This window comes from Oryx dammah, unplaced genomic scaffold, assembly GCF_014754425.2.
Source record: "Oryx dammah isolate SB20612 unplaced genomic scaffold, SCBI_Odam_1.1 HiC_scaffold_11, whole genome shotgun sequence".
Lineage (NCBI taxonomy): Eukaryota > Metazoa > Chordata > Mammalia > Artiodactyla > Bovidae > Oryx > Oryx dammah.
Window position 1 is genome coordinate 7,074,186 of NW_024070195.1, and position 23,664 is coordinate 7,097,849.

Here is a 23,664-nt window from a genome sequence, read left to right on the forward strand (position 1 = left end):
AAAAAAAAACAAAAAAAACCTGATGATGATGGGAAATGAGGCCAGGGTCATGGCAGGGTCTCCAGTGCAGCCGAGCCTGTGTATCAGCGCCCTACTAGAACAGCCAGACGTGCCCGGGCGTGAAGCTACAAGTTAATCATTTTCATTGGCAATGTAGGGCGGTGGCAAAACGCAGGGAGGAAATGTCACGCCATGTGGATGTCTACGTGGAAAGCCACTGTCGCCCTGAGCACCCGCTGTCACCCCTTACACACGGGGGCTTCTGCCTAAGCAGCTCAGAACTCACAGGGAGTGAGATTCCAAGGGCGGTCTTGTAGGTCAAATGCAAACACACCCCAGAACTGCAGCTTAAGTAGAAAGTGGGCGATGGGGAAAGACTACAGTCTTTATTGGATGAAAGGTCAGCATTCACGGGTAAGAAGAAAGAGGTGGTGTCTGGGGGTGGGGAAGTGATGGAAGAGGACATTCCAAAGTACGCTGCCCGGCCAGGCTCAGGAACGGGTTTCAGTTAGCAAAGGAAGGAAGCCAGGAACTCTTGCTTTCTGAAGCCCAGGGGCAGGGGCTGGGAGAGGCCCAGGTGAGCGCGTGAGAGATGGGCTCGGCCAGGAGCATGAACTAGTCCACGGGGGCGAGGGTCTTTTTGCTTAGCCCTGAAAAATCCAAGGAGTTTAGGACATTAAAAAAAAAAAAAAATCCAGCTGGACTTTTGCTCACTTTTGCTTAAGGCTTCCCTGATGGCTCAGACGGTAAAGTGTCTGCCTGCATGGTGGGAGACCTGGGTTTGATCCCTGGGTCAGGAAGATGCCCTGGAGAAGGAAATGGCAACCCACTCCAGTACTCTTGCCTGGAAAATTTCATGGATGGAGGAGGCTGGTGGGCTACAGTCCATGGGGCCGCAAAGAGTCGGACACGACTGAGCAACTTCACTTTCTTTCTCTCTTTTGCTCACAGCCATTCATAATCATCTTAGTTTGCTGTGAAAGGTCTGTGGGGATGGCACCGTTCTCCCAGAATGAGAGTGGTTTGAGGGGCAATTCTGATTCTCCAGCTGATGCTAAATCCACGCTGGGGCAACAGGCACTTTCTCCAGCGACCTGCAGTTTGTGTGCTGCTTCTCCTCCGTTGGCCTCCCCACCCACTGAGGTTCCCTCCCATCCGCTTTCGGTCCAGCTTTGCGCCCTGGGAGGCTGACCGCGAGGGCTGCCTCCCCTTCGCTGGCTGGCTTCTTAGCGGGTTCAGAGGTTGGAAGGAGAGAGAGAGACCCCAGTGTTTCTGCCCTGGCCCCTCCTCGCTCTGTATCTTTGGCAGCCGCCCCATGTCTCACTCCAGCCTGAGCTTTCACTGGATCCTGGTATCACCTCTGCTGCCCTTGCCCTTCCAGACTAAACTGGGAACACCTTCCCACCGTTGCCAGTCTCTGGGAGCCACGACACCCCTGGTTTGCTCGCTTAGCCCTGCCTACACCTCCGGCTCAACACCTTGACCAAACCCCGAACTGCGAAAACTAACTCTGCTGAGTGTTGTTATGAGCCAGGCTCTATTAGTCCTCTGTGAGCATAGACCCACTTCAGCCTTCCGAACTTTATTCATGAGGCCAAGGCACAGAAAGGTTAAGACGTTTGCCCAAGGCCTCCCAGTAAGTGGCAGAGTCAAGTCCAGACCCAGGTATCTGAACTCTCGGCTCCCGAGTACTTAACCACTGATTCATCCTAGCTCTTTCCCTAGCTTGAGTCACTTCCTGGGAGCACAGCTAAAAAAATGAGAGCATGAACTCAAAGACCTCTAAAAATACATGCCCCAGAGATTCATATACTAAAGCTTACTCACAGGAAAATCTCTCAGATCACAATTCACTCTTGTTTTATGCCTAATTATGACAGGCTATCAAATTTCCCATCACAGTGGTTCTGAGCCTTGGTTGTACAAGAGAATCATCTGGGGAGTTTTAATGTCCCTATGCCCAGGCCGTGCCCTCGACTGAATGCTTCCACAACGCTGCAGATGGAGCTCAGGCATGGATAATTTATTGAGCTCCCAGGAGATTTCAGCATGCCGCCAAAATCTGAGAACCACCGTCCTGACCCACAGTGGCAGTTACTGGAAGGCAGGGTTATGAGTGGGCAGGCCTGGTGATACAAACAAGGGGTAGCAGCTGGCAGCAGTCCAAGTGGAGAATGGAGAGGAGCCACAGAAAGTTTGCACAAGAACCAATGACAAATAAAAAATAAAGCAAGACCTGGGTTCATTTAGTGCAAACTGCTCCTAGGTCTGAAGACATTGTTTTCTGGCTATTACATTCTAATGATGGTCTGGAGTCACTTTAAAAGGTAGAGTTATCGTCCATATACTTTGTTTAATGAAGCAAAGGGACAGGTGTACCCTTCAGAAAACTTTTAACCCTAAAGATTACATTAGTGAAGTTATTCTTAAACAAAGTATCTGGAAGATATGCTTAAAATACAATATTTCAGATTGATCTGTAGATGCCAAATAAAGAAGGAATTGCTATTTGACAACAAACATTTATCAAAATACACTTGCTGACCTTCAGCAGAAGCTTAGCTCACCTGCTCTTGATTCATGGTCACGATTGACATTTTTACATTTTTTGGTCCTAACGTGATGCTTGGCCTTGGTGGAAATAGAGGCTGCTGCCAGCGGCTGGTCCTCCAGGAGATGGTCGGTACAGGGAAAACGCAGGCTTCCTGTGTCTAAATGTCGTATGCGGTCTCCTAGCTGTTATTGTTGGTTGTTCCTTTTGGACTGGGGTTGGAATATTCCGCCAGTCTGTTCCTGATGGCAGACCAAACAACGTTTATTCCTTTCTTATGTTTCTCGTGGCTGGTCTTCTTGTTTACATGCTTGGCTGCACAAAACTGATGTGAGATGTGGTGATGGTTTGCACGCTGCTGAGCGGCTGGCTCTGGTCCACTTGCTGCGCCCTGATGGCTCGCTTCTCCCCTCCTCCCCATGCTGCCCACGCTGAGCTCAGAAGCAGGGCCACTGACCAAGGGGAGATTCGACAGTGGCCATTCCACACCCAAAGAGGACCCTCTTCTCCTTTCACTTGCCTCACTCCTGTATTTCTGCTCCCACTAATACCTCCCCAGCACCCCCTTGCTCTCAAAGGGCCCTGGTGCTCTTTTTTTTTTTTTAAGCTCACCATGAAAATACAGATCCAGCCCAGTTCACTAGGGGAACTTTGGGGTGTGGCTCCTGGGGACTGTCTTATAGGGACAGCCTTGCACAGACAGGCCCTGCCGAAGGTCTCATCCTGGGCGCTGGTGACATTTGGGGCCACATCATCCTGTGGGGGGGGGTCCTGTGCATTGTAGGATGTTTCCCAACATCCCTGGCCTCCACCCACCAGGTACCAGTGGTATCTCTTCCTCCAGGCTATGACAGTGAAAAATGTCTCCAGATATTGCCTGGGGTGGGCATGGGGGACTAACATCCCTGGTTGAGAACCACATGTATAGACCCCAAATGTCGACTTTCACTGGATGCTGGGGTCAAGGACTGCAGTCTGGACAAGTTTTGCACTAGAAGTTGGCTGTGAGATGTGCAGGCTGCTGTCCTCTATCAAAAGCCTCTTCATGGGGATGAGCAGTGACTCCTGCTGCTGTGGACCCCCCGGCTGATGGGGAACTTTCCAGCAGTCAGAGGTGTCCCAAGCTGAATGAATGCCTTCCGGCTGGCTTCCAGGAAGACCCTGGTCTTCCCTTCCAGAGTAGGCTGGTATCTTCTCTTTGCTCTTCCAGAAGCATCTCCACTCTTCTCCCCCTTTCTCTGTGGCCTAGACTCTCATCTTCAGGGACTCCAGGGATGGGCTTCCTTGCCCTCTGGCTTTTAGTTGGAGGGAAGGAGCAGGTGAGGTCAGGCTGTTGATTCCTCGTGTTCCGTCGTCCTGCAGGGTCGCTGAGGGCTGGCTGTGCCCCCTTCTGCATGCTCGGCCTCCTCAGGCCCACGGATGGTGGGGGTGCCTCTCTGTACCAGCCCCAGCGGCTGCACCAACCTGTGGTTTTGCTCTGCCCAGCCCCCGATCGGAGCATCATATCCTCTGAGTTCCTGTTAAAGTAGGACAATCCAGGTATATCATATATTTCTTGCTGGGACCTTCTGTAGTACACAAAGTTGTGGGGACTTTATATATGTATATATTTAACATTTTATTTTTAATTGGAAGATAATTACTTTATAATATTGTGATGGATTCTGCCGTACACCAACAGGGACTTTATATTGAGGGTCCATGGATCTTCAAGGCCTCTTCTGAGCCCCAGATCTAAGAGGCTATGGTAGGCACTGGTGAGTGTTTCAGTGGTCACTTGAACACTACTTTAAGGAGAAAAACTCTTTTATCTTTGCTGAGAGATAATGCATATTTATTCATAAGTGTCTATATTTGTGTCATTGCCGTGGAGGAAAGACAGGCATATTCAGAATGCCAAGCACTAGTCTTGCAGACAGTATCAGTCGTTGGATCAAGAACCATTCCAACAAGCCCTTCTTTCTCTCTCAGAATCCTGGCTGTGATAACCCTCCTTGGAGTGGCCAAGTCCTTCAAGAGACCCTGGGCTGTTTCTCAGCCCCTGGTTGTGAGTACTGTTTTACTTCACTCTTCCTGCTAAGATGAGCTTTGGCATGGGTGTGTGATGCATTTGGAATTAGTCGGAAAGGGAGTTCTTTAGAGCGGCTACTAGTAAAGTTTCCTCACTCATAGAAAGACACACAAGTAAAGGCTCTTCCCTTTATCCCACCTCTGGACACTGTGAGGGCTGTGATATCCAGAGCTGCAGCAGCCTTCTTGCCACCAGGAGGAAAGTGGAGCTCAAAGATGAAGGGATCTTGGTCCTTGATGCCATCTTTGAGTCAATGAATTGACCAAACTTAGAGCTACTCTTCTTCAGAGTTATACCATGTGACACAGTAGACGTTCTTATTGTTTAAGCTACTTCTACCTGTCATTTCTGGTACTTGGCCAGGAGCCCAAAGTACCCTCATATGCTGCTGTCCGGTGTGCACCTCATTTAATCCGGTAATGAACTGCAGGGATCAAAAATGTCATGCTAAGCCTCGAAGCAGCATTTGCTCACTCTCTCCTTGAAAATCTTAAAATCTGGCTTCCGCATTCGCGTGCTCTCCAGGGTTTTCCTTGGCCCCACTGGCTGCCCATTTCCCTCTTTCTGGGATTCTCCTCTTCTTGTGGGGACTCTTTTTCCCATGATAGTCACCACCTGGGTGCCCTCAGCCAGTGCCCTAAATCTCATCACCATGCGGGCACTGATGGCTCCATAAGTAAATCTCCAGACTGCCCCCCTGTCGTTCAGTCCTGTGTATGCAACTGCCTGCTCGACCTGCCCCTTGGCTAGCTGATAGACCACCCCAACTTCACACATCCCAAACAAATCCTTGGGGTGTTCCCCCACCCCTGCAAACTTCTCCAGGCTTCTATATCTCAGTCAAGGGCATCCTCTTTTCGCACAGGCCACAATATCACAGTCATCCTTTCCTCCTTTCCTACCCCACAACATGGAACCCATGCATGCTCGGTAGCTCAGTTGTGTCCCTTTGCGACCCCATGGACTGTAGCCCGCCAGACTCCTCTGTCCATGGGATTTCCCAGGTAAAAATACTGGAGGGGGTTGCCATTTCCTCTTCCAGGGGATCCTCCCAACCTAGGGATCAAACCGACATCTCCTGCATTGGTAGGCAGATTCTTTGCCACTGAGCCCCCTGGGAAGCCCACGGAAGCCATACCCTACATCTACTTGTTTAACAGATGTTCCGTTTATTTCTTGTCTCTTTCACCACTGCTGGTCTGAGCCACGAATCTCTCTGTCCTGCACCACAGCGACAGCTTCCGGTTCTTCCTGCTTCTCTGGCCATCCTACCATCAGCCCTCAGCACATGAGCCTCAGGGATTTTTTTTCCAGAATAAGTCAGATCTTGTTATTTCCCTGCTCAAACACCCTGTGGTTTCCCGTCTCACTTAGAATACACTCAAAAGTCACTATGCTGGCCTACACAGCCCCATTGGGTTTGGTCTCTAGAAGCTCCTCCTGTGATCTCTTTACTGCAACCCTATGGGCCTCATGCATTTTCCTTGAACATATTTTCTTCCCCTCAAGCACAAGTCTATCTTATGACCTTTGCACTGACCACTCCCCACGTCTGGAATGTTCTACCAACAAGCCTCATGTCACATCACTAATTTTTTTTTTTAATTGAAGTAGAATTGATTTACAATATTATATTGGTTTCAGGTATACAACATAGTGATTCAACAATTTTTACAGATTATACTCATATACAAAATATGGGCTGTCTTCCCTGCTGTACAAGATATCCTTTTAGCTTATTTATATTATCCTTTAGCTTACTTATATTTATTTATTTTTTAGAAGTTTGTGCCTCTGAGTCCCCTGCTCCTATCTCACCTCTCCCCACTCCCCTCTGCCATTTGTAACCACCAGTGTATTCTCTATAACACTTTTCTTTTCACTTTCTTCAGGTCTCCACTGAACTGCCAGCCGTCTCAGAAAGAACTTCCTTTAATCCTCTACCAAACTAGCATTTCTTTTCATTCTCTGTCTCTTTACCCTGCTTTATTTTTTATGCTTATAAAGCCCTACTCCTTGATGATCTATTGCATATGTGTTTATTTGCTTATTATCGGTCTCTCTGACTTGAATATAATCTCTGTGGGACCAGGGATTTTGTTTTGTTTGCTGCTGTGTTCCTGCACTTTAAACAATACCTGGCCGTGTACGACTTGCTGAATGAATGAATGACTCGGATCCAGTATTCCTTTGTTGTATAGTGGGGAGCTTACATGGGATCTCAGGTTACAGAGAGGAAAAAAGGCAGCTAGGATTCAGACCCAAACCTGTACTCTTTTGGTCCAGGGCTCTTTCTATTACTTTATACTGTCACCTACCTGCATAAGTTAATGATTATTTTCCTTCAAAGGTAATTTGTGATTTTATAGGGAGCAAAGTCACCTAGCACAGAAATGGGTTTCCAATTGGGCAGTTTGCATCAACAAGTCAGGAGGGAGATGGTGTGTGTGTGTGTGTTTGCTGGGTGCCAAGGGGTGCCAAGAGTCTTCCTGGACTTGGATATCATATCACACCACAAAACCAATCTAGCATGTAGCCTGGACTGTTGTTTACCCTATAGCAAGTAGATGCCTTTTAATGAAGGAGGCAGCTTTCTAAGGATTTTAAGAACAATGAGAGAAAATGAAATGCAACATCCAAATTGCAGAATAGGGAGTCTGTGTTCAGGATTAAGGTTGGGTCTTTAAAGACCAAACCTCCTTCCAGAAAATTCAGTTCAGTCTGAGACATTCAAATCATATGAGAAACATACCTGAAGGTGTTAACCAAGTAGCCTAGTTTAAGTTGGATCAGCTAATAATAAAATCTACCCTTTATTGAGTGCTTACTATGTTCCAGATGCTGTTTATTTATGATAAAAATCAACAGCCATTGTTAACATTTATTTGTGGCTTATTACATGACTAGATTGCATAGTTTTAAGTGTTTAACAAGTTCACTTGACCCTCGTGAGAACACTTATAAGGAAGGTGCTAGTATTTTCTGCATTTTGCTAATTATAAAACTGAATTCTAGAGGACTGCTCAGCAGTAAGTGGTCAAACTGGGATTTGAACACAGGCAGTTTGACCTACAGGCTGTGCTATATACTAAACGGCATAGATGCGCTCTCTCACTTAATGATCACAACTCTAGGAAATAGATACTATCACCTCCTCTTTATAGTTCCTGTCTTGAATTGCTGTAAAAGGATACAGGGGCTTAAGCCTCTAGTGAGTGCCTTTAGGATATCAGTCTTGAAGACATTGGTCAAGACTAACTCCCTTACGGTTTGTGATTGAGAAATCATAATACAGTTCTCTAAACACTGAAAACTATAAAACATTGCTGAGAAAATTAAAGAAGACCTAAACAAGAGGAGACATATAATGTGTTCATGGATCAAAACAGTCAATAGTGGTAAGATGTCAGTTCTCCCTAAATTTATTTATACATTCAGCATCATATCAATCAAAAGAGCAGTGTTGTTGTTGTTGTTGTTTTTTTATTATAAACCTCATACAGAAGTACAAAGGACCCAGAACAGCAAAAACAAAATAAAACAAACAGTAGTTTAAAAATGAAAAAATGATAAAAGAACAAAGTTGAAGAACTAATGCTACTTGACTTCAAAATTTATAAGCTACACTAATCAAGACAGTGGGTTTTGGCTTAAAGGTAGACAAATAGATTAATGGAACAAAGTCATATACAGACAACTGATTTTTGATAAAAGTGCAAAAAAACTGAGTGGGGAAACAGTCTTTCCAACAAATGGTACTGGTATAATTGGTTAGCCATATAAAATAATGAACTTCAATCCATAACTTCTATCATATAAATATTAACTCAAAATGGATCAAAGAAAAATGTAAAACCAAAAACATAAACTTCTGGAAGGTAATGTAAGATAAACTGTTTGTAGCCTTGGGCTAGGTAAAGATTCCTTAGATATCACACCAAAAGCACAATCCATAAGAGAACAAACTAATAAATATGATTTCATAAAAATTTAAAATGTCTGCTCTTCCAAAGACAATGTTAACAGAATGAACAGACAAGTCAGAGCCTGGAAGAAAATGTTCACTCCAGAAAATAATCATATCCAGAATTGATAAGAAACTCTCAAAACTCAATAATAAGAAAACCTTAAAAATTAACAAACTCTATGAATGGACATTTTATTAAAGAAGACGTATTGATGACAAGTAAACGCAAGAACAGACATTCAACATTATTAGTTATTAGGGAAATGCTAAGCAAAACCATGGTATGATACCACTACAACTATCTGAATGGCTAAAATTAAAAGCAGAGTACATCATGAGAAATGCTGGGTTGGATGAATTGCAAGCTGGAATCAAGATTGCTGGGAGAAATATCAATCACCTCAGATATGCAGATGACACCACCCTTATGGCAGAAAGTGAAGAAAAACTAAAGAGCCTCTTGATGAAAGTGAAAGAGGAGAGTGAAAAAGTTGGCTCAAAGCTCAACATTCAGAAAATGAAGATCATGGCATCCAGTCCCATCACTTCATGGCAAATAGATGGGGAAACAGTGGAAACAGTTGCTGACTTTCTTTTTTTGGGCTCCAAAATCACTGCAGATGGTGACTGCAGCCATGAAATTAAAAGACACATACTCCTTGGAAGGAAAGTTATGACCAACTTAGACAGTATATTAAAAAGCAGAGACATTACTTTGCCAACAAAGGTCTGTTTGTTTTTGAAAAATTGTCAAGGCTATGGTTTTTCCAGTAGTCATGTATAGATGTGAGAGTTGGACTATAAAGAAAGTTGAGCACCAAAGAATTGATGATTTTTAACTGTGGTGTTGTAGAAGACTTTTGAGAGTCCCTTGGACTGCAAGGAGATCCAACCAGTCCATCCTAAAGGAGATCAGTCCTGGGTGTTCATTGGAAGGACTGATGTTGAAGCTGAAACTCCAATACTTTGGCCACCTGATGTAAAGAGCTGACTCATCTAAGAAGACCCTGATGCTGGGAAAGATTGAGGGCAGGAGGAAAAGGGGAAGACAGAGGATGAGATGGTTAGATGGCATCACTGACTCAATGGACATGAGTTTGGGTAAACTCCAGGAGTTGGTGATGGACAGGAAGGCCTGGCGTGTTGTAGACAATGGGGTTGCAAAGAGCCAGACACGACTGAACAACTGAACTGAACTGAACTGAAAATTAAAAGAAAAATCTGACCATACCAAGTGTCAGCAAGCATATGGAGGAAATGGAACTCTCATATACCGTTGATGGGAATGTAAAATGGTACAACTGCTTTGGAACCCAGTTTGTCAGTTTCTTAGAAAGCTAGGCATTAGACCTACCATATGACCTATTCATTCATTCCTAGGTATTTATTTAACCAAAAGAAAAGAGAACATCTCTCCATGCAAAGACTTTTAATTTTCCTCGGTAGAAGGAGTCAGAAAGAAGGTATGTATAATAGGCTTCATTTATTAATATATTAATTTCTAGGAATTGAAAATGCAGTGGTAGAAAGGAGATCAGTGGTTTCCTGGGACAGGCATAGAAAGGGGCAGAAGGTGGGATTATAAAGGAACAAGAGAAAATTAGGTAGCAGGTGATGAATATGTTCATTATCTTGGTCGTAGTAGTGGTTTTACAGGTGTACATGTATGTCAACACTATCAAAATTTACAGTTTAAATATGTGCAGTTTATTGTATTCCAAATATACTTCAATAAAGCTACTTAAAAAAAAAAACAAGTAGTTAAATCTGTGGACATAGGTTTATATGTGTGTGACAAGCTGGCATGAAGTCACAGAGCATACAAACTGTCTCCCTAGACACACAAGGAGACAGGCAGATAGACACAAACAGATACACATATTAATAAGAACACCTAGAGACTAGAAACAATACCCTCGAGTTTTCAGGCTATATTCTTTATCTCCTCTGTCTCTGCCCTTTATTGTTGTTCAGTCACTCAGTCGTGTCTCTTTGTGACCCCATGGATTGAAGCACACCAGACTTCCCTGTCCCTCACTATCTCCCAGAATTTGTTCAAACTCATGTCCATTGAATTGGTGAGGCCATCCGACTACCTCATCCTCTGTCATCCCCTTCTCCTCCTGCCCTCAATCTTTCCCAGCATCAGGGTCTTTTCCAGTGAGTCGGCTCTTTGCATCAGGTCGCCAAAGTCTTGGAGCTTCAGCTTCAGCATTAATCCTTCCGATGAATATTCAGAGTTGACTGTCCTTTGAGTACTGTCCTATAAACTCCTGAGGTTCTGTGGTAGAGCTTTCTGAGCTTATTTTCACTTAAAAAGGATTGTGTGAACACTGAAGCCTTCAGTGTACAAGATTTCAGACAAAGTTGTAGGAAGGAGAGTGGAGAAGGACCTACCTGGATAGCAGAAGGGAAAAGGGACAGGGCTAAGATGCTAACCCATCACCTGGTAGGTGAGAGGTGCCACTTACCCTTTCAGCTTCTGGAAGCTGAATTTTATAATGAGCTGTCACTGTATTTATCACCTAGCAATTACTATAATTGAATAAGGTGTGAAGAAAACCTGGAAAACATTAGTTGTCAATGACCATGGTATCTTTGATGAAGCTGTCTATGGTAGGGTCCCAGATGTAATTGAAAATCAGCCCACAGCCTGTTAAGATGGTTTAGGTTCTTTATGCCCCTTCATTCTATGTACTGCTTCTGGCTTATAATATGGCAATTGTTTTGTCAGATCACGAAAGGCAGTCATATTATTAAAACATCTAGATCTTGACTTTATGTATATGATTCAGTCAAAACTGAGTAAGGCTGGTTAGCTGCAGTTCGAGAAGAGTATGGAACGAGCCTGAGCTGTTGCTGAGTAATATTACTTCCTGCACAGGTGCACCCCATAAAGTGATATTTACCTCGAAGTATATAGCATGGTCTAAGGTCTGTTAGCTTCATAAAACTGACTTTGTTGGCATGCTCAAGGTGGAACGGGCTCACAGCATCAGATAGAGTTAGAGTAAAGTAAATGCAACCGGCTAGTAGACCAGAAAGGTGTGAGACAGCTCTGCCAGGAGGCTGGCTGCACCATGAGCCACATCACGACAAGGTCGAGTGGTGTCCAAAGAGTCAGAGTTACTGACAGTGGTTTGCGGCGCTTTGGCCCACAGTAGGGATGCTCTCAGTAAGAGAGCCATACCGCCATGTCCAACACTCCCAAGACTTGTCTTCCCTAGACGGTTTCACGTTGTCGGGCTCTGCCATCCAGAGGGCTTCTGTGACCCTCTGACTCTTCTAACTGCCCCCTGGGCCACCAGCTCCTGTTTACACAGCTTTCATCCAAACAACCACTCCATTTTCTACCCATGAGCTTAAAATCAAATATATACCCTCCTTGTTACTGTACCCCTAGATCTGTGGGGCTGAAGTCTGAGATGCTCCCATATACTTCTATTTGGCTTACTTCCACAGTGGGCCATTTATATCCATCCTGCTTTTGCCATTTAGTATGCATTTGATCTATGCATTTTACTAGTTCCACTCTGAAAGCAACCTTATTTCCAAGTTCTGTAAAGACTCTTAACCAGCCAGCCTGCATCTCTCCTACTTCCCATACTGACCCTTGTTTTGAGCTCAAGCTTTGCCATAGATTAACCCGAGTTCAATGAATCCATTCATCTTGCTGTCTTAATAAGCTGTCACTCTATTTCCCCAACTTACAAGAAAAAATTTTTTTTGAAGAAGGGGAGGGATTTTCCTGGTGGTTAAGACTCTGAGCTCCCTGTTCCCTCTGCAGTGGGGTGAGGGTTTGATCCCTGGTCAGAGAACTAAGATCTCCTATGCCTGTGCGGTGCAGCTGAAAAAAAGAAAAGAAGAAAGAAGGGATGCAGTGGGCATGGAAAGAAGAGAATGAGGTAGAAAGACTGCAGAATAAAGGCACATGTAATTAAACTCTGTACTATTTTTAATATCTGATCTGTAAACATGAAAATGTGATTGTCCTTTGGCTAAAAATATTATTTGGCACTGCTATATATCTAATTCTATTATTACTGTTACTTGATTTTATGTGATAATGTTTGGATTAGATCAGCACCTTAATTTCCAGCCAAGTGGCAGTTATTATTTCTATTTCTTTTCCCGGTCTTGTTGTTATGGTGGTGGAGGGGATACCTCAGAATATTAACTAGTTTGACAAAGATTCTTAAACCTAAGAGAACTAACGTGCAGGCTTTACTCAGTGTCATGTCTCCAGATGAGAAAGTTAAAATCCAGGCAAAAAAAATCCAGATATAGAACCTTCATGATGATCAAGTCAGAGTTTAAAAAAACAGATACATAACTGAATGTTCAGTAGACATTGATGGAGACAGAGATGTGGCCAAGGTTTCTCCAGGCAACTTTCAGAGCCTGACAAGGAGACCAGCCTTCCCTGGCCCACTTCCTCATTCTGTATCAGGTATTTTTGGGAAACCTCTGTTTTTTTTTTTTTTTCTCACATTTGATTTCAACTGTGAGGAGGATGTCCGGGCGTCTTTTTCGCAGGACAGTGTGACAGTTGGGAATGGGGATGACACCATCCAGACTTTCTCTCTCCATAAACTAACTCCACCCTTTAAGCTCTCTTGGTAGAATCAAGCACAAAACACAAGCCCTAATAGGTGACTCTGGCCTCTGAATAAAGCATTACAGGGTATTCTGTTTCTATTTTTCTTGACTTTCCGCAAAGTAATTTCATATCCCTTGGGAGCCAAGAGGCATTTCCTGTAATTAGGGTTTGCTACTGGCACTTGCTCCCTGAAACACTCATCTGTCCAGCTCCCAGGCTGAGAACTGTGCCGGAATTGTGGGTTCAGAGCAGGAGTGGTCATAGTCCTTCTCGCCCTGGAGTCCTGCATAGAAAGTTCTAGAAACAATACTCCAACTGTATCTTGAGATTTTTATGAGCCCTTTTATACACTAATTGAAAGCAACAGGAATGGGCAGGAGCCTCATGGCCAGACTGAACTGCTGCTGATTAGCTGTGTGATGAGCTGTGTGTAACTTAGGCTCTTTGGGTCTCTGTTGTCTCAACTGAAAAAAAAAAAAAAAAAACAAGTAACAAAAAACTTGAAGGGATGGAAAGCAAGGAGCATTTGAGGACTCTCTGAGGCAAATACTATTATCATCTCGGCGCTTCTTAGTTCTCAGCCAGTAGCCTGCTGGTGGAAGTGATTTATGCCATGTTCCTGGTCTGCTCCCTAGAAGGTCCCCCACCCTCTCTCTCTTCTTAGCCATACTGCTGGAAGGGGAGGACCCTGAGATGGTGGGGCCACATGATGGAAAGCCCAGATTCCTGAGGACAGCTGCCCAAGAGAGCCGTGGACTCTCACAGGAGTGAGGACTGAACTGTACTGGGCTAGCCCCCCAAGATTATACAGGATTTACTTGTTATTGCAGCTCACACCAGGACTATGCCAACTAGCATGTTATTCCAGCTCTGAAATGCTGCATCTAGTAAACAGCAGTCATGTATGGATATGAGAGTCGGACCATGAAGAAGGCTGAGCGCCGAAGAATTGCTTTTGAACTGTGGTGTTGGAGAAGACTCTTGAGAGTTCCTTAGACTGAAAGGAGATCCAACCAGTCAATCCTAAAGGAAATCAGTCCTGAATATTCACTGGAAGGACTGATGCTGAAGATGAAGCTCAAATACTTTGGCCACCTAATGTGAAGAATTGACTCATTGGAAAAGACCCTGATGCTGGGAGGCAGGAAGAGAAGAGGGCAACAAAGGACGAGATGGTTGGGTGGCATCACCAACTCGATGGACATGAATTTCAGCAGGCTTTGGGAGTTGGTGATGGACAAGGAAGCCTGGCATGCTGCAGTCCATGGGTTCACAGAGAGTTGGACATGACTGAGTAACTGAACTGAACTGAGTAAATGGCAAGTACAGATCAGAGATAGAAAGAGATTTGAACAGAGGAAGGAAGCTGGATGTAAGTCTGCTATTTACTTGGATGTCTTTCTCAAAGATGAGTCTCTCAAAGAGATGGTAAAAAGTCAGAGGGGTCTGTGGGTAATACTTTAGTTCAGTTCAGTCACTCAGTCGTGTCCGACTCTTTGCGACCCCATGAATTGCAGCACGCCAGGCCTCCCTGTCCATCACCAACTCCCGGAGTTAACCCAAACTCATGTCCATTGGGTTGGTGATGCCATCCAGCCATCTCGTCTTCTGTCGTCCCCTTCTCCTCCTGCCCCCAATCCCTCCCAGCATCAGAGTCTTTTCCAATGAGTCAGCGAGGACGAAAAGCTCGCTGATTCCTGCACTCCTGATGTTTGTGGGGAGATGGTGAGTGTAGAGTCACCTCTGACTTCTCAGTGGCTGTGATGTTTTTGTTGTGCTGCTTCTATAATTTTTTTTTTTTTGTCTCATGGAAAGAGATCAGGTCTAGGTGGCTACTGATCATTTCGAGGGAAAGAGCTGCTCTTTCCATGTTTTTTGTTTAATCCTTTTTCAGAACAGATTCCCACAAGAAAGCGTTTTAATCCCGACTTTATTTTACTGAGTGAAAGTACCATTTTCAAGAAACCCCCAAAGCTTCATACTTTAGAATAAATGAGGCCTCTCCATGGGAAAAGAAAGCCAGAAGATGCTGGGAAAGCACATGGCCCCATGTCAAACTAGACCTAGGTCAGATGTCTCTTTGACAGTGTTGGTTCTTCAGGGCTTTGTGATCCACAGTCGAACATAATCAGCCCTCAGCGTTCCCACTCAGGGGAGCTCAACCTGACTTGATTTAGATGAGAGAGTTCAACCTCTGTCCAGATGTGTTTCTTTGCAGGAGCAGCAACTCTTACCCATGCAGGACACTTCATCCTGGAATATGCTTCCCATTTTGCAGATAAGCTCAGGGGATCTGCGTCCCCCGAGACAATCTCTCTCTGCACTAAATTGCCCTGTAGTAGTGATTTATACCCCAATAAAACTACATATTGAAATGGAGAGTTGGTTTGATTGCACACCAACATAATTTATGCATATCTTAGTTTTGGAATAAACTTGGTATTTATGCAAGAGGGCGAGGTCTTTGTGATGGGAGGTGTATTTTCACATTGACAGAGCTGGTGACAGTGAAGGACAGCAGAAAGAAATGTCCCCAGACATCTTTAGATCACCCCAGAATCTGAGAAATGTCCTCCTTCGAGTTAGGAGATGAATCGTCTCTTTTCCATTTGCTGAAAGAAAGGGAAGGCAGCTAATTCTTTTTGGAGGGCTTCTTTGCATGAAACATAGTGCTAGCTGCTCTAAGTCCATATTTCTTATTTAAATCTTTCAACAGTCTAACGTAAGTTGGCATTATTCGCCTCACTTTGCAGAGGAGGAATCAGAGGTGGAGAGGGGGTAAGAAATGTTAGTAAAGAGTGGGGTTGAGATTTGAATCCTATCTTTTTGGCTCCAGAGAGCATCCTTTCCCCACTAAGCCACTCCATCACCATCCTGCTGGGCTTTCTCTATGTATGCTGAATTGGGTTCCATGTTTCAGGGTTCAGAATTAGTCACCTTTTAACCTACTGAGAGCCGTGATGAGAAATTTCTCAAGAAGATGACGGTGAATCCTTCCATCTGCGTAGGGGACATCCATTCACGTGTGTTGCTGTGAGCAACGCTGCAGAGCACTGACCGGGGGCCCACTTGAGACCAAGCAATCATCCTGTCAGCGCCCGGAGACTCAGCCACTGGCAGCTCCCAGCTGAGTCCCCCTGAGACCGTCCTTAACCGAAGACAGCGTCTCAGGCTGGTCTCAGGGAGGTCATGCCTCCTCCCTGGGGCAGTCCACTCCCTGCAGCTGGTCCACCCATTGGCTTCAGTTTCGGACCCTCGGAAGGGCCACCCCAGAGGGTCTGTGCGCTTAGCCGGGGCCCTTACTGTGACTGCGCTGCGGCCCAGCCCTCTCTCTGCCTAATCCTGCTTCCTTCACTGCTCGTACATATTCCTGAGACGGCTCCCCATCACCCCCTGCACGCCATTCTCCGTCTTTGCAGAGTTTGCTCCCCTAGGAACTTGACCTGTGAGGCTGCTAAACCAAATTTTCCCTGTGGATTCGTGTGGCGTGTGTTGAGTCAGTGTTCTGGGCTCGCATGCCTTTCCAAATTCATATGTTGAGGTCCCAGCGCCCCACGTCTCAGAATGTGACTTGGCCTGGAGATAAGGTCTCTGAAGAGGTGATGAAGAGTCAGTGAGGTCATCAGAGCAGATGCTGCTCCAATAGGTGTCCTTGTAAGAAGAGACGAGCACACAGGCACGCGGAGAGGAGACCACGTAGGACACGGAGAAGAGATGGCCGCCTACAAGCCAAGGAGAGAGGCCTCAGGAGAAACCAGACCGCTGCCAGCGTGAACTTCCTGCCTCCAGAACCGCGAGAACATACCTTTCTGTGAAGTCACCCGGGCTGGAGGACCCCGTAATGACAGCCCCTGTGGACTAATAAAGGCAGATTTCGAGGCACTTCATTTCTGTCCCTCTACTTTCATCTTTACTCTCAAGGAACAACTCAGAAATCTGAACAACTTAAATAGTCTTTTTAGATGGGAGGAGGTAAGGTAATAATTCCCAGTAGACAGCTTTCATATTCTCTAAAATATATCAAAATAATCATATTTTTAAAGAGGTGAAAAAAGAGTATGTGAACTACCCCCACTTCAGGGTATTTTCCTTTTTAGGACATTTATCACAAGGCTATAAATCCACCATCTGACAACTAGTTTGGACCAAGAGTGAACTTATATTTAATGGGAAAAAAGGACACCATTTTCAAGTTCTGTCAGTCAGTGCTGGCCTCTGTGAAGCAAAGATTCAGTCTGGCTTTCTTCTTTAGCGAAATGCTAACAGACCATGTCCAACTGCCAGCTTCCTGCCTTCATACAAAGGGGAAGAGTCAGGGACGCCAGAGAAAAAGCTTTGCAGTTTAAAGAGTTTTTTCCTTCAGTTTTTTCCAAGCCAGCCTTTGACTCTCCCCGAGCAGTGTGTTGGGGAATGTTTAACTCCCGGCTTTCTAAACGCAAAACAACGTGAAGCAGTTTCTGCCGATTTCTGTGCTGTAAATACGCCACCATGGCTGACATCAAGAGACTGAGGAAGAGTGCAAAGTAGGTCTGGGGGCTTGACCAGCTGTCCCCACACACGCTGACTCCAGCTGGACGCAGAAGAAGGCTGCTTGCTGGCCTCTCTGCAGCCCTCAGCTGGCCCTCCAGGTGGGAGCTGCGTTCTCCGATTTCTTTTTGTTTGTTTGTTTTAATAAATATATATTGATTTATTTGAAAACGCCGGGTCTTAGTTGCCACAGGCAGGATCTGGTTCCCTGACCGGGGATAGAACCTGGGCCCCCTGCACTGGCAGCACAGAGTCTTAGCCACCGGACCACCAGGGAAGTCCCTCCACTTTCTCCTCATGCTGAGATTTGCACTGATATTTGCTTCAGGGCCTGCCGGTTTTTGCTGAGCTCTTTGGTAAGTGCATCCTTTTAAGAGTGTTTATGGATTTAGCACAGGTCTCCCCAAACAACCTTTTTGGGCCACATGCCCCCAAAGTTTTTTTCATGGGGTCTTCACTGTCACTCTTAGAGCCAGAAAACTGTAGCCTGAGGGGTCTCAGGAGATCAGCCACGTCAGCGTAAACCTGACTCCCAAAGGTTCGTCATCTCTCCAGCCTTTCCTTACACTCTGCTTCTCCCGTCTTCCCCCTTTAGTGGTTTGGTTTAGCTGCATAGACTTTATTTCACCTGTGCCATAAAGGACTCCAGGTCTCACTGGTTGTTGGGTGTGCTCAGTAGCTCAGTCATGTCCAACTCTTTGCCACCCTGTGGACTGTAGCCCACCAGGCTCCTCTACGCACGGGGATTCTCCAGGCAGGAGGACTGGAGCGGGTTGCCATTTCCTACTCCAGGGGATCTCGCAACTCAGGGACTGAACCTGTGTCTTTGCATTTCCCATATTGCCAGGTGGGTTCTTTACCGCTAGCGCCACCTGGGAAGCGGCCCCTCCCCCACTAGCGCCACCTGGGAAGCGGCCCCCTCCCCCTCGCCAGGTCTGATTGGAGGGCTTGTCAAATACAATTCTAAGCAACTTACATACATAATCGTGAAGAGAACTCCTTGAGGCAGATACTATTCTCATCCCCATTTTATAGATGAATAAACTGAGGCAAAGAGAGATTAAATAACTAGTTCAAAGTCCTGCTACTTGTCAGCGGCGGCGCTGGGATTCAGATCGGGCAGTCTGACTTCACGGCCGTTGGTGTAGCCGCACACCAACTCCCCTTCTCCCAGAAGAGCAGCAGGAATATATCCTTAGGAAGCCCTGACAGCCGGGAATGAATGCTCCTTGTTAATAGGTGACGCTGAGAACTGCCAAATATTTACATCCTACATAGTCTACTGTTATGTAAGTGTGTGTGTGTGTATGGAATATTTTAAATAAATTTCAATGATGAGAAAAAAAAATCACCCCAAAGTTGTGAAATTAATGATCTCAAAGATCCCTTGGACTCTGAATGTAGATAAGCAAATTGAGGATTCCAGGTGGTAGGAGTGTCTGGTTTTCAAGTTGAAGGTACCAAAAGTTGAGAAGCAACCTGTATTTGAAATACCCCAGAGCTAATATTCCCTGCAGGGACTGAAATGAAATGAAATACGCCTTGCTTTGGAGAAGGTGATCTCCCCTTCTTCCCTCCTCTTCCTCTTCCCTTTCTTTCTTTTTCCCTCTCTTTCTTTCTTCTTTCCTTCCTCTGCTTTTGTCTCACTTTAGGAAAACTGGCTGAGCAGGTAGAAAAAAATGAGAAGAGGTGATTTTTATTTCACTCTTCATTAGGAAATTAATTCACACTGAATGCCTTGAGGAATCACAAACGTAATTTGCTCCAGTTTGAATTCATACTTGGGTGGAGGCCTCCAAGTGTCCAATTCTGTCACAGATTTTTGTCATAGAACCCTAAGACTAGGGAAGATTTTTAATAGGCCTTTAACTTTCAAACAGTACAGTGATATGACAACCTAGCTGGCCGAATAAAAGAAATCCTTTTGTTACTTAAAATATTTTAAGAACGTATTTGTCATTTTGCTTAACTGACAGCCGTTTACCTGCATATGGACTCCCATAGCTGCTTGGAGTTTTCTTATTTGTGTTGATGGTTAGTTCTTACATGATAGAGACAACAGATTACTGATCCTAACTCATAAAGAAATTAGCTTTTTTTCCATTGAGCACAAGTTACTTATGTACGCTTTCTCATTTCATCCTCAAGACAGTCCTTCTATCACCCTTTTATAAACTTGAAAACAGATTCAAAAGTCTCAAGTTAGTGGAGTGAGGCTTAAATCCAGGTCTGCCTCCAAGGGTACCACGCAAGAGCACGCTGCCCGCCTCCACTAGAAGTCAATTAATAGGCGAAATTACACGTCGCTTCTTTTACTTAGTTTCCAGAAAACCTTAGCAAGCCTTGGTTCAATAGGAGGATGGATTCTTTTAACCCTAACCTCCACCCTAGGCCAACATGTTTTCTTATGGAACGGCTGAATGGAAAAGGATTGGTTTAGAGACAACCGGCAGCCAGAGAGAGGAGACACCAGAGGACTGGCTAATTGGTAACCTAGGTCAGGGGTCCCCAACCTTCAGAATCTAATGCCTGATGATCTGAGGTGGAGCTGATTTAATGATAATGGAAATAAAGTGCCCAATAAATAAATAATGTCCTTGAATCACCCTGACGCCATCCCCATCCCTCACCTCTGGTCCGTGGGAAAATTGTTTTCCATGAGACCAGCGGCTGGTGCCAAAAAGGTTGGGGGCCAATGACCCAGGTGATCAGCTTCTGATCAGTTCAGAAGTGCAACCTCCAGACTTGCTGGGACACTAGTACACGAGGTGGAATATTCTGCCTCTGTCCCAAAAGATTCTTCCCCTGAGATTTCTGAATGGAAGAGGATTTTCTGTGGGTATCAGCACATCCATGTAAAAAGATTCACCTAACAGAGCAAAATCTGGGGGCCTAACATCAACCTTTCAATTTCAAGTGTTAGTTGCAATCCTGGGTGGGAAACGGAATACCATTTCTATTACTGTTTCAAATGCATTCGTCTGAGTTGGACCACACATAATGCGTGGTTTTTTCAACAGTACTCACCCTTGCCCACATTTTCCCAGGTGCCTCTCTGTCTCTTATGCCAAAGAATGCTGGAGCTCTGGGTCTTGAAAAGGATGATCCCAGTGTTTTAGTTGGCTGATCAGGTTCTTCGTTTTCATTGCTCTACTTAAAGAACACACGGTGTTCTCATGCCGGTGTACGACATTAGGGAGCTCACAGCTTCCTGGGCCTGAAAAGAGAAGTTAAAAAGAGTGGGTAAACTCTGGCAGAGGCCAAGATGCTTTTCATCACTTAAGGGTGGCATCACAGGAGCTGGAAATCTTGTTAATAGAATCCATAGTCTCAGTAATAGAGTTGTCTCATTAATGGAACCCATCATTCATTCATGCAGTCAAGGGTAATATTTATGGAAAATATATTATGGTAAATATATTTTTTATTATGCACGAGCTGAAACCTTAGAGATGCACAAAGTATGGTCCTGTTCTCAAAGAGCTCACAGTCTAGGAGGGCAAACGAAACAATCTGGTCCTATAAAATGTTACAGCAATTCTGGCAGAATGCAAAGCGGGTCTGGTAAGGGCACCAAAGAGGGAAAAAGTAAACGTTGGCTGGAGTCTTGTGCAATGGGTAGATGGTAGCCAGGCGTTTCTTACTGGGGTAAAATGGTAGACATGAGTGATCCTTCGTTGTCTGTAACCTACAACTTTCTCTGTCATTGATTTCCCTTCTTTTTTTGCACCTCGACCTCCCTGCCCAACTTGCTGCTGCTGCTGGTCAGTCGCTCAGTCGTGTCTGACCCTTTGTGACCCCGTGGACTGTAGCCTGCAAGGCTCCCCTATCCGTGGAATTCTCCAGGCAAGAATACTGGACTGGGTTGCCATTTCCTTCTCCAGGGGATCTTCCTGACCCAGGGTTTGAACCTGCGTCTTCTGCTTGGCAGGCAGATTCTTCACCACTGAGCCACCTGAGACGTCCCTATTCCCCTTTAAACTAATCCAACATGCTGTTCCTTTGATGATCTTGAAATGTGCCTGGCTCCACTTTTTGGCATCAACTTGTGAAGGTCCCTGGAGCCATATGCTTTTCTTGTTTCTCCAAAATGAGGAGAACTGGTACTTTGGCGATGAGCCTTTTAAATAGTTCAGATACAAAGCCTGGAATTTGACTTTTTGCAACAACAAAAAAAATTGCCTGGGCTTTTGGTTGGTTAGTACTGGCCAGTTTTTCACTTCCTGTCCATCATCTCTCAGCTGTAAGGTTCAGTTTTGGTATGAAGTATGTGTGTATCTTTATAGGCCATAGTTGAAATATATATTTTTAGAAAAACTCTTGATACTTAAACCATGTGGGGCATTTGGAAGTCTTTTTGAGAATCAGGAATCTGAATCTTTGTAAAAGGAAAGTGTTTTTCCCATCAAGAATGAAAAATAAAAACTAAATGGATGTTTTAAACTGTGGAGCAGAAAAATAAGGATTGAGTCTAAGACATTGTAGAAGCTTGGTGAACTGTGTAACAACCTATCAGCTGCCTCAAGGCAGAGAAGTCTTTCTAGCAGTGCTTTTCAACTGGAGAGTAACAGGGAGCTGGCTGCCTCTCACTTCTCTTAGGATGGGAACGTCATCCTGTAGTTTGTTTGATAAACACGGTATTTGTAATTTCGGTTAAGAGGAAGAAGACTTCTCTCCGGGGCGCTTGCAGGGGCCAGGCAGGAGGACACAGGCCTGTAACTTGCAGGCTCTGCCTGCACCCATCCACGTCGCTCAAGGATCTCAGTCCGGACAGTGGAGAGAATCAGCCGTGAGAGGGTCCACGTCTCACTGAGGTCTTCGCCCCCGGAGGCATTTCAACTGCCCGAGGTGTCTGAGCTTAAAGGCGACCACTCAGAGCTGATCTGTCTATGGGGATCCCATAAACTGCAGCACCATGGATAGAATGTATATAGAGAGGTTCCATTAATTCTTTATTGTGAAATATGACACACATATGGAAAACTGTATAAAATAATGTAGAGCTTAATAAATTATCATGAATGTAACCACACCTGGGTCAAGATATAGAATACCGCCAGGGCCCCAGAAGCTGTCCAGTGCCTTTCCTAATACGACTTTCTTTTCCTTTAAAGGCACGACACATCACACAGTATGTATTTAGGTTGGTTTCTTCCACTAGGCATTACGGGTGTGAAACGCATTGATGTTGCTGCCTCCAGCTGTAGCCTGTCAATTTCATTGCTGTATAGTATTCCATCGTGTGGGTATCCTTCCATTTTAATGCTGATGGACAACTGAGTTGTCTCTGGTGTTAGACCATTATCAATAATTTTTGCTAGGTAGATCTTTATCCATTTCTTCTGTGCATATACCCAAGAAGGGAACTGCTGGACGATGGGTATGCATATCTTCAATTTTAATGGAAAATACCAACCTGTTTTCCAAAGTGGTTGTACCAATTTATATTCTTACTGGCAGGGTATGAGAGTCTCCATGGCTTCTAACAAAGTTTGGTACTTGTTTTTTTAGTTTTAATCATGCTGTATTAGGAGTATTTTCCATATAACACTAAAAAGTTTCTCCCCTCCTGCCCCCAACCCTGATTATTTTGTATCTAAAAATACTAAAGTGATTCTAGTAACTTGGAGTTCTGAGCTGACTGCTAATAATGTCAGTAGATGTACATTAAGAGAAGATATGTGGCCTTGGAAGATTCACAGTAATAAAAATCCCAATAAACAGAATTGACCCATACAGCATTTAAAAATAACACCGAGATTAGAAACTGACGTAGGGATTGAATCAATACACCAGCTGGTGTTGACCTCTCATCCTTTCACAGGGGTATGTGTGTCCCGAGGGCACGCCCTACCCCTTGTGGCTGGGTGCAAGTCGCCGAATTACCCAGCTGGGGCCAGTCAGGACCACCTTAGAGGAGGAAGGTCAGCTGAGGAGCCTGTCAGCTT

General features: G+C 44.9%; 1 protein-coding gene across 1 annotated transcript in view; it reads right to left on the reverse strand.

The window, feature by feature from the left end:
- NEDD9 (neural precursor cell expressed, developmentally down-regulated 9) overlaps positions 1–20,928 on the reverse strand; it is a 121,430-nt gene extending 100,502 nt beyond the window's left edge. Inside the window, exon 1 of the mRNA XM_040249287.1 lies at positions 20,744–20,928. Coding sequence (XP_040105221.1) covers positions 20,744–20,755 — 12 coding nt within the window. The 5' untranslated portion in view covers positions 20,756–20,928. The remainder of the gene's footprint in view (positions 1–20,743) is intronic.
- Positions 20,929–23,664: the final 2,736 nt, after the last annotated feature.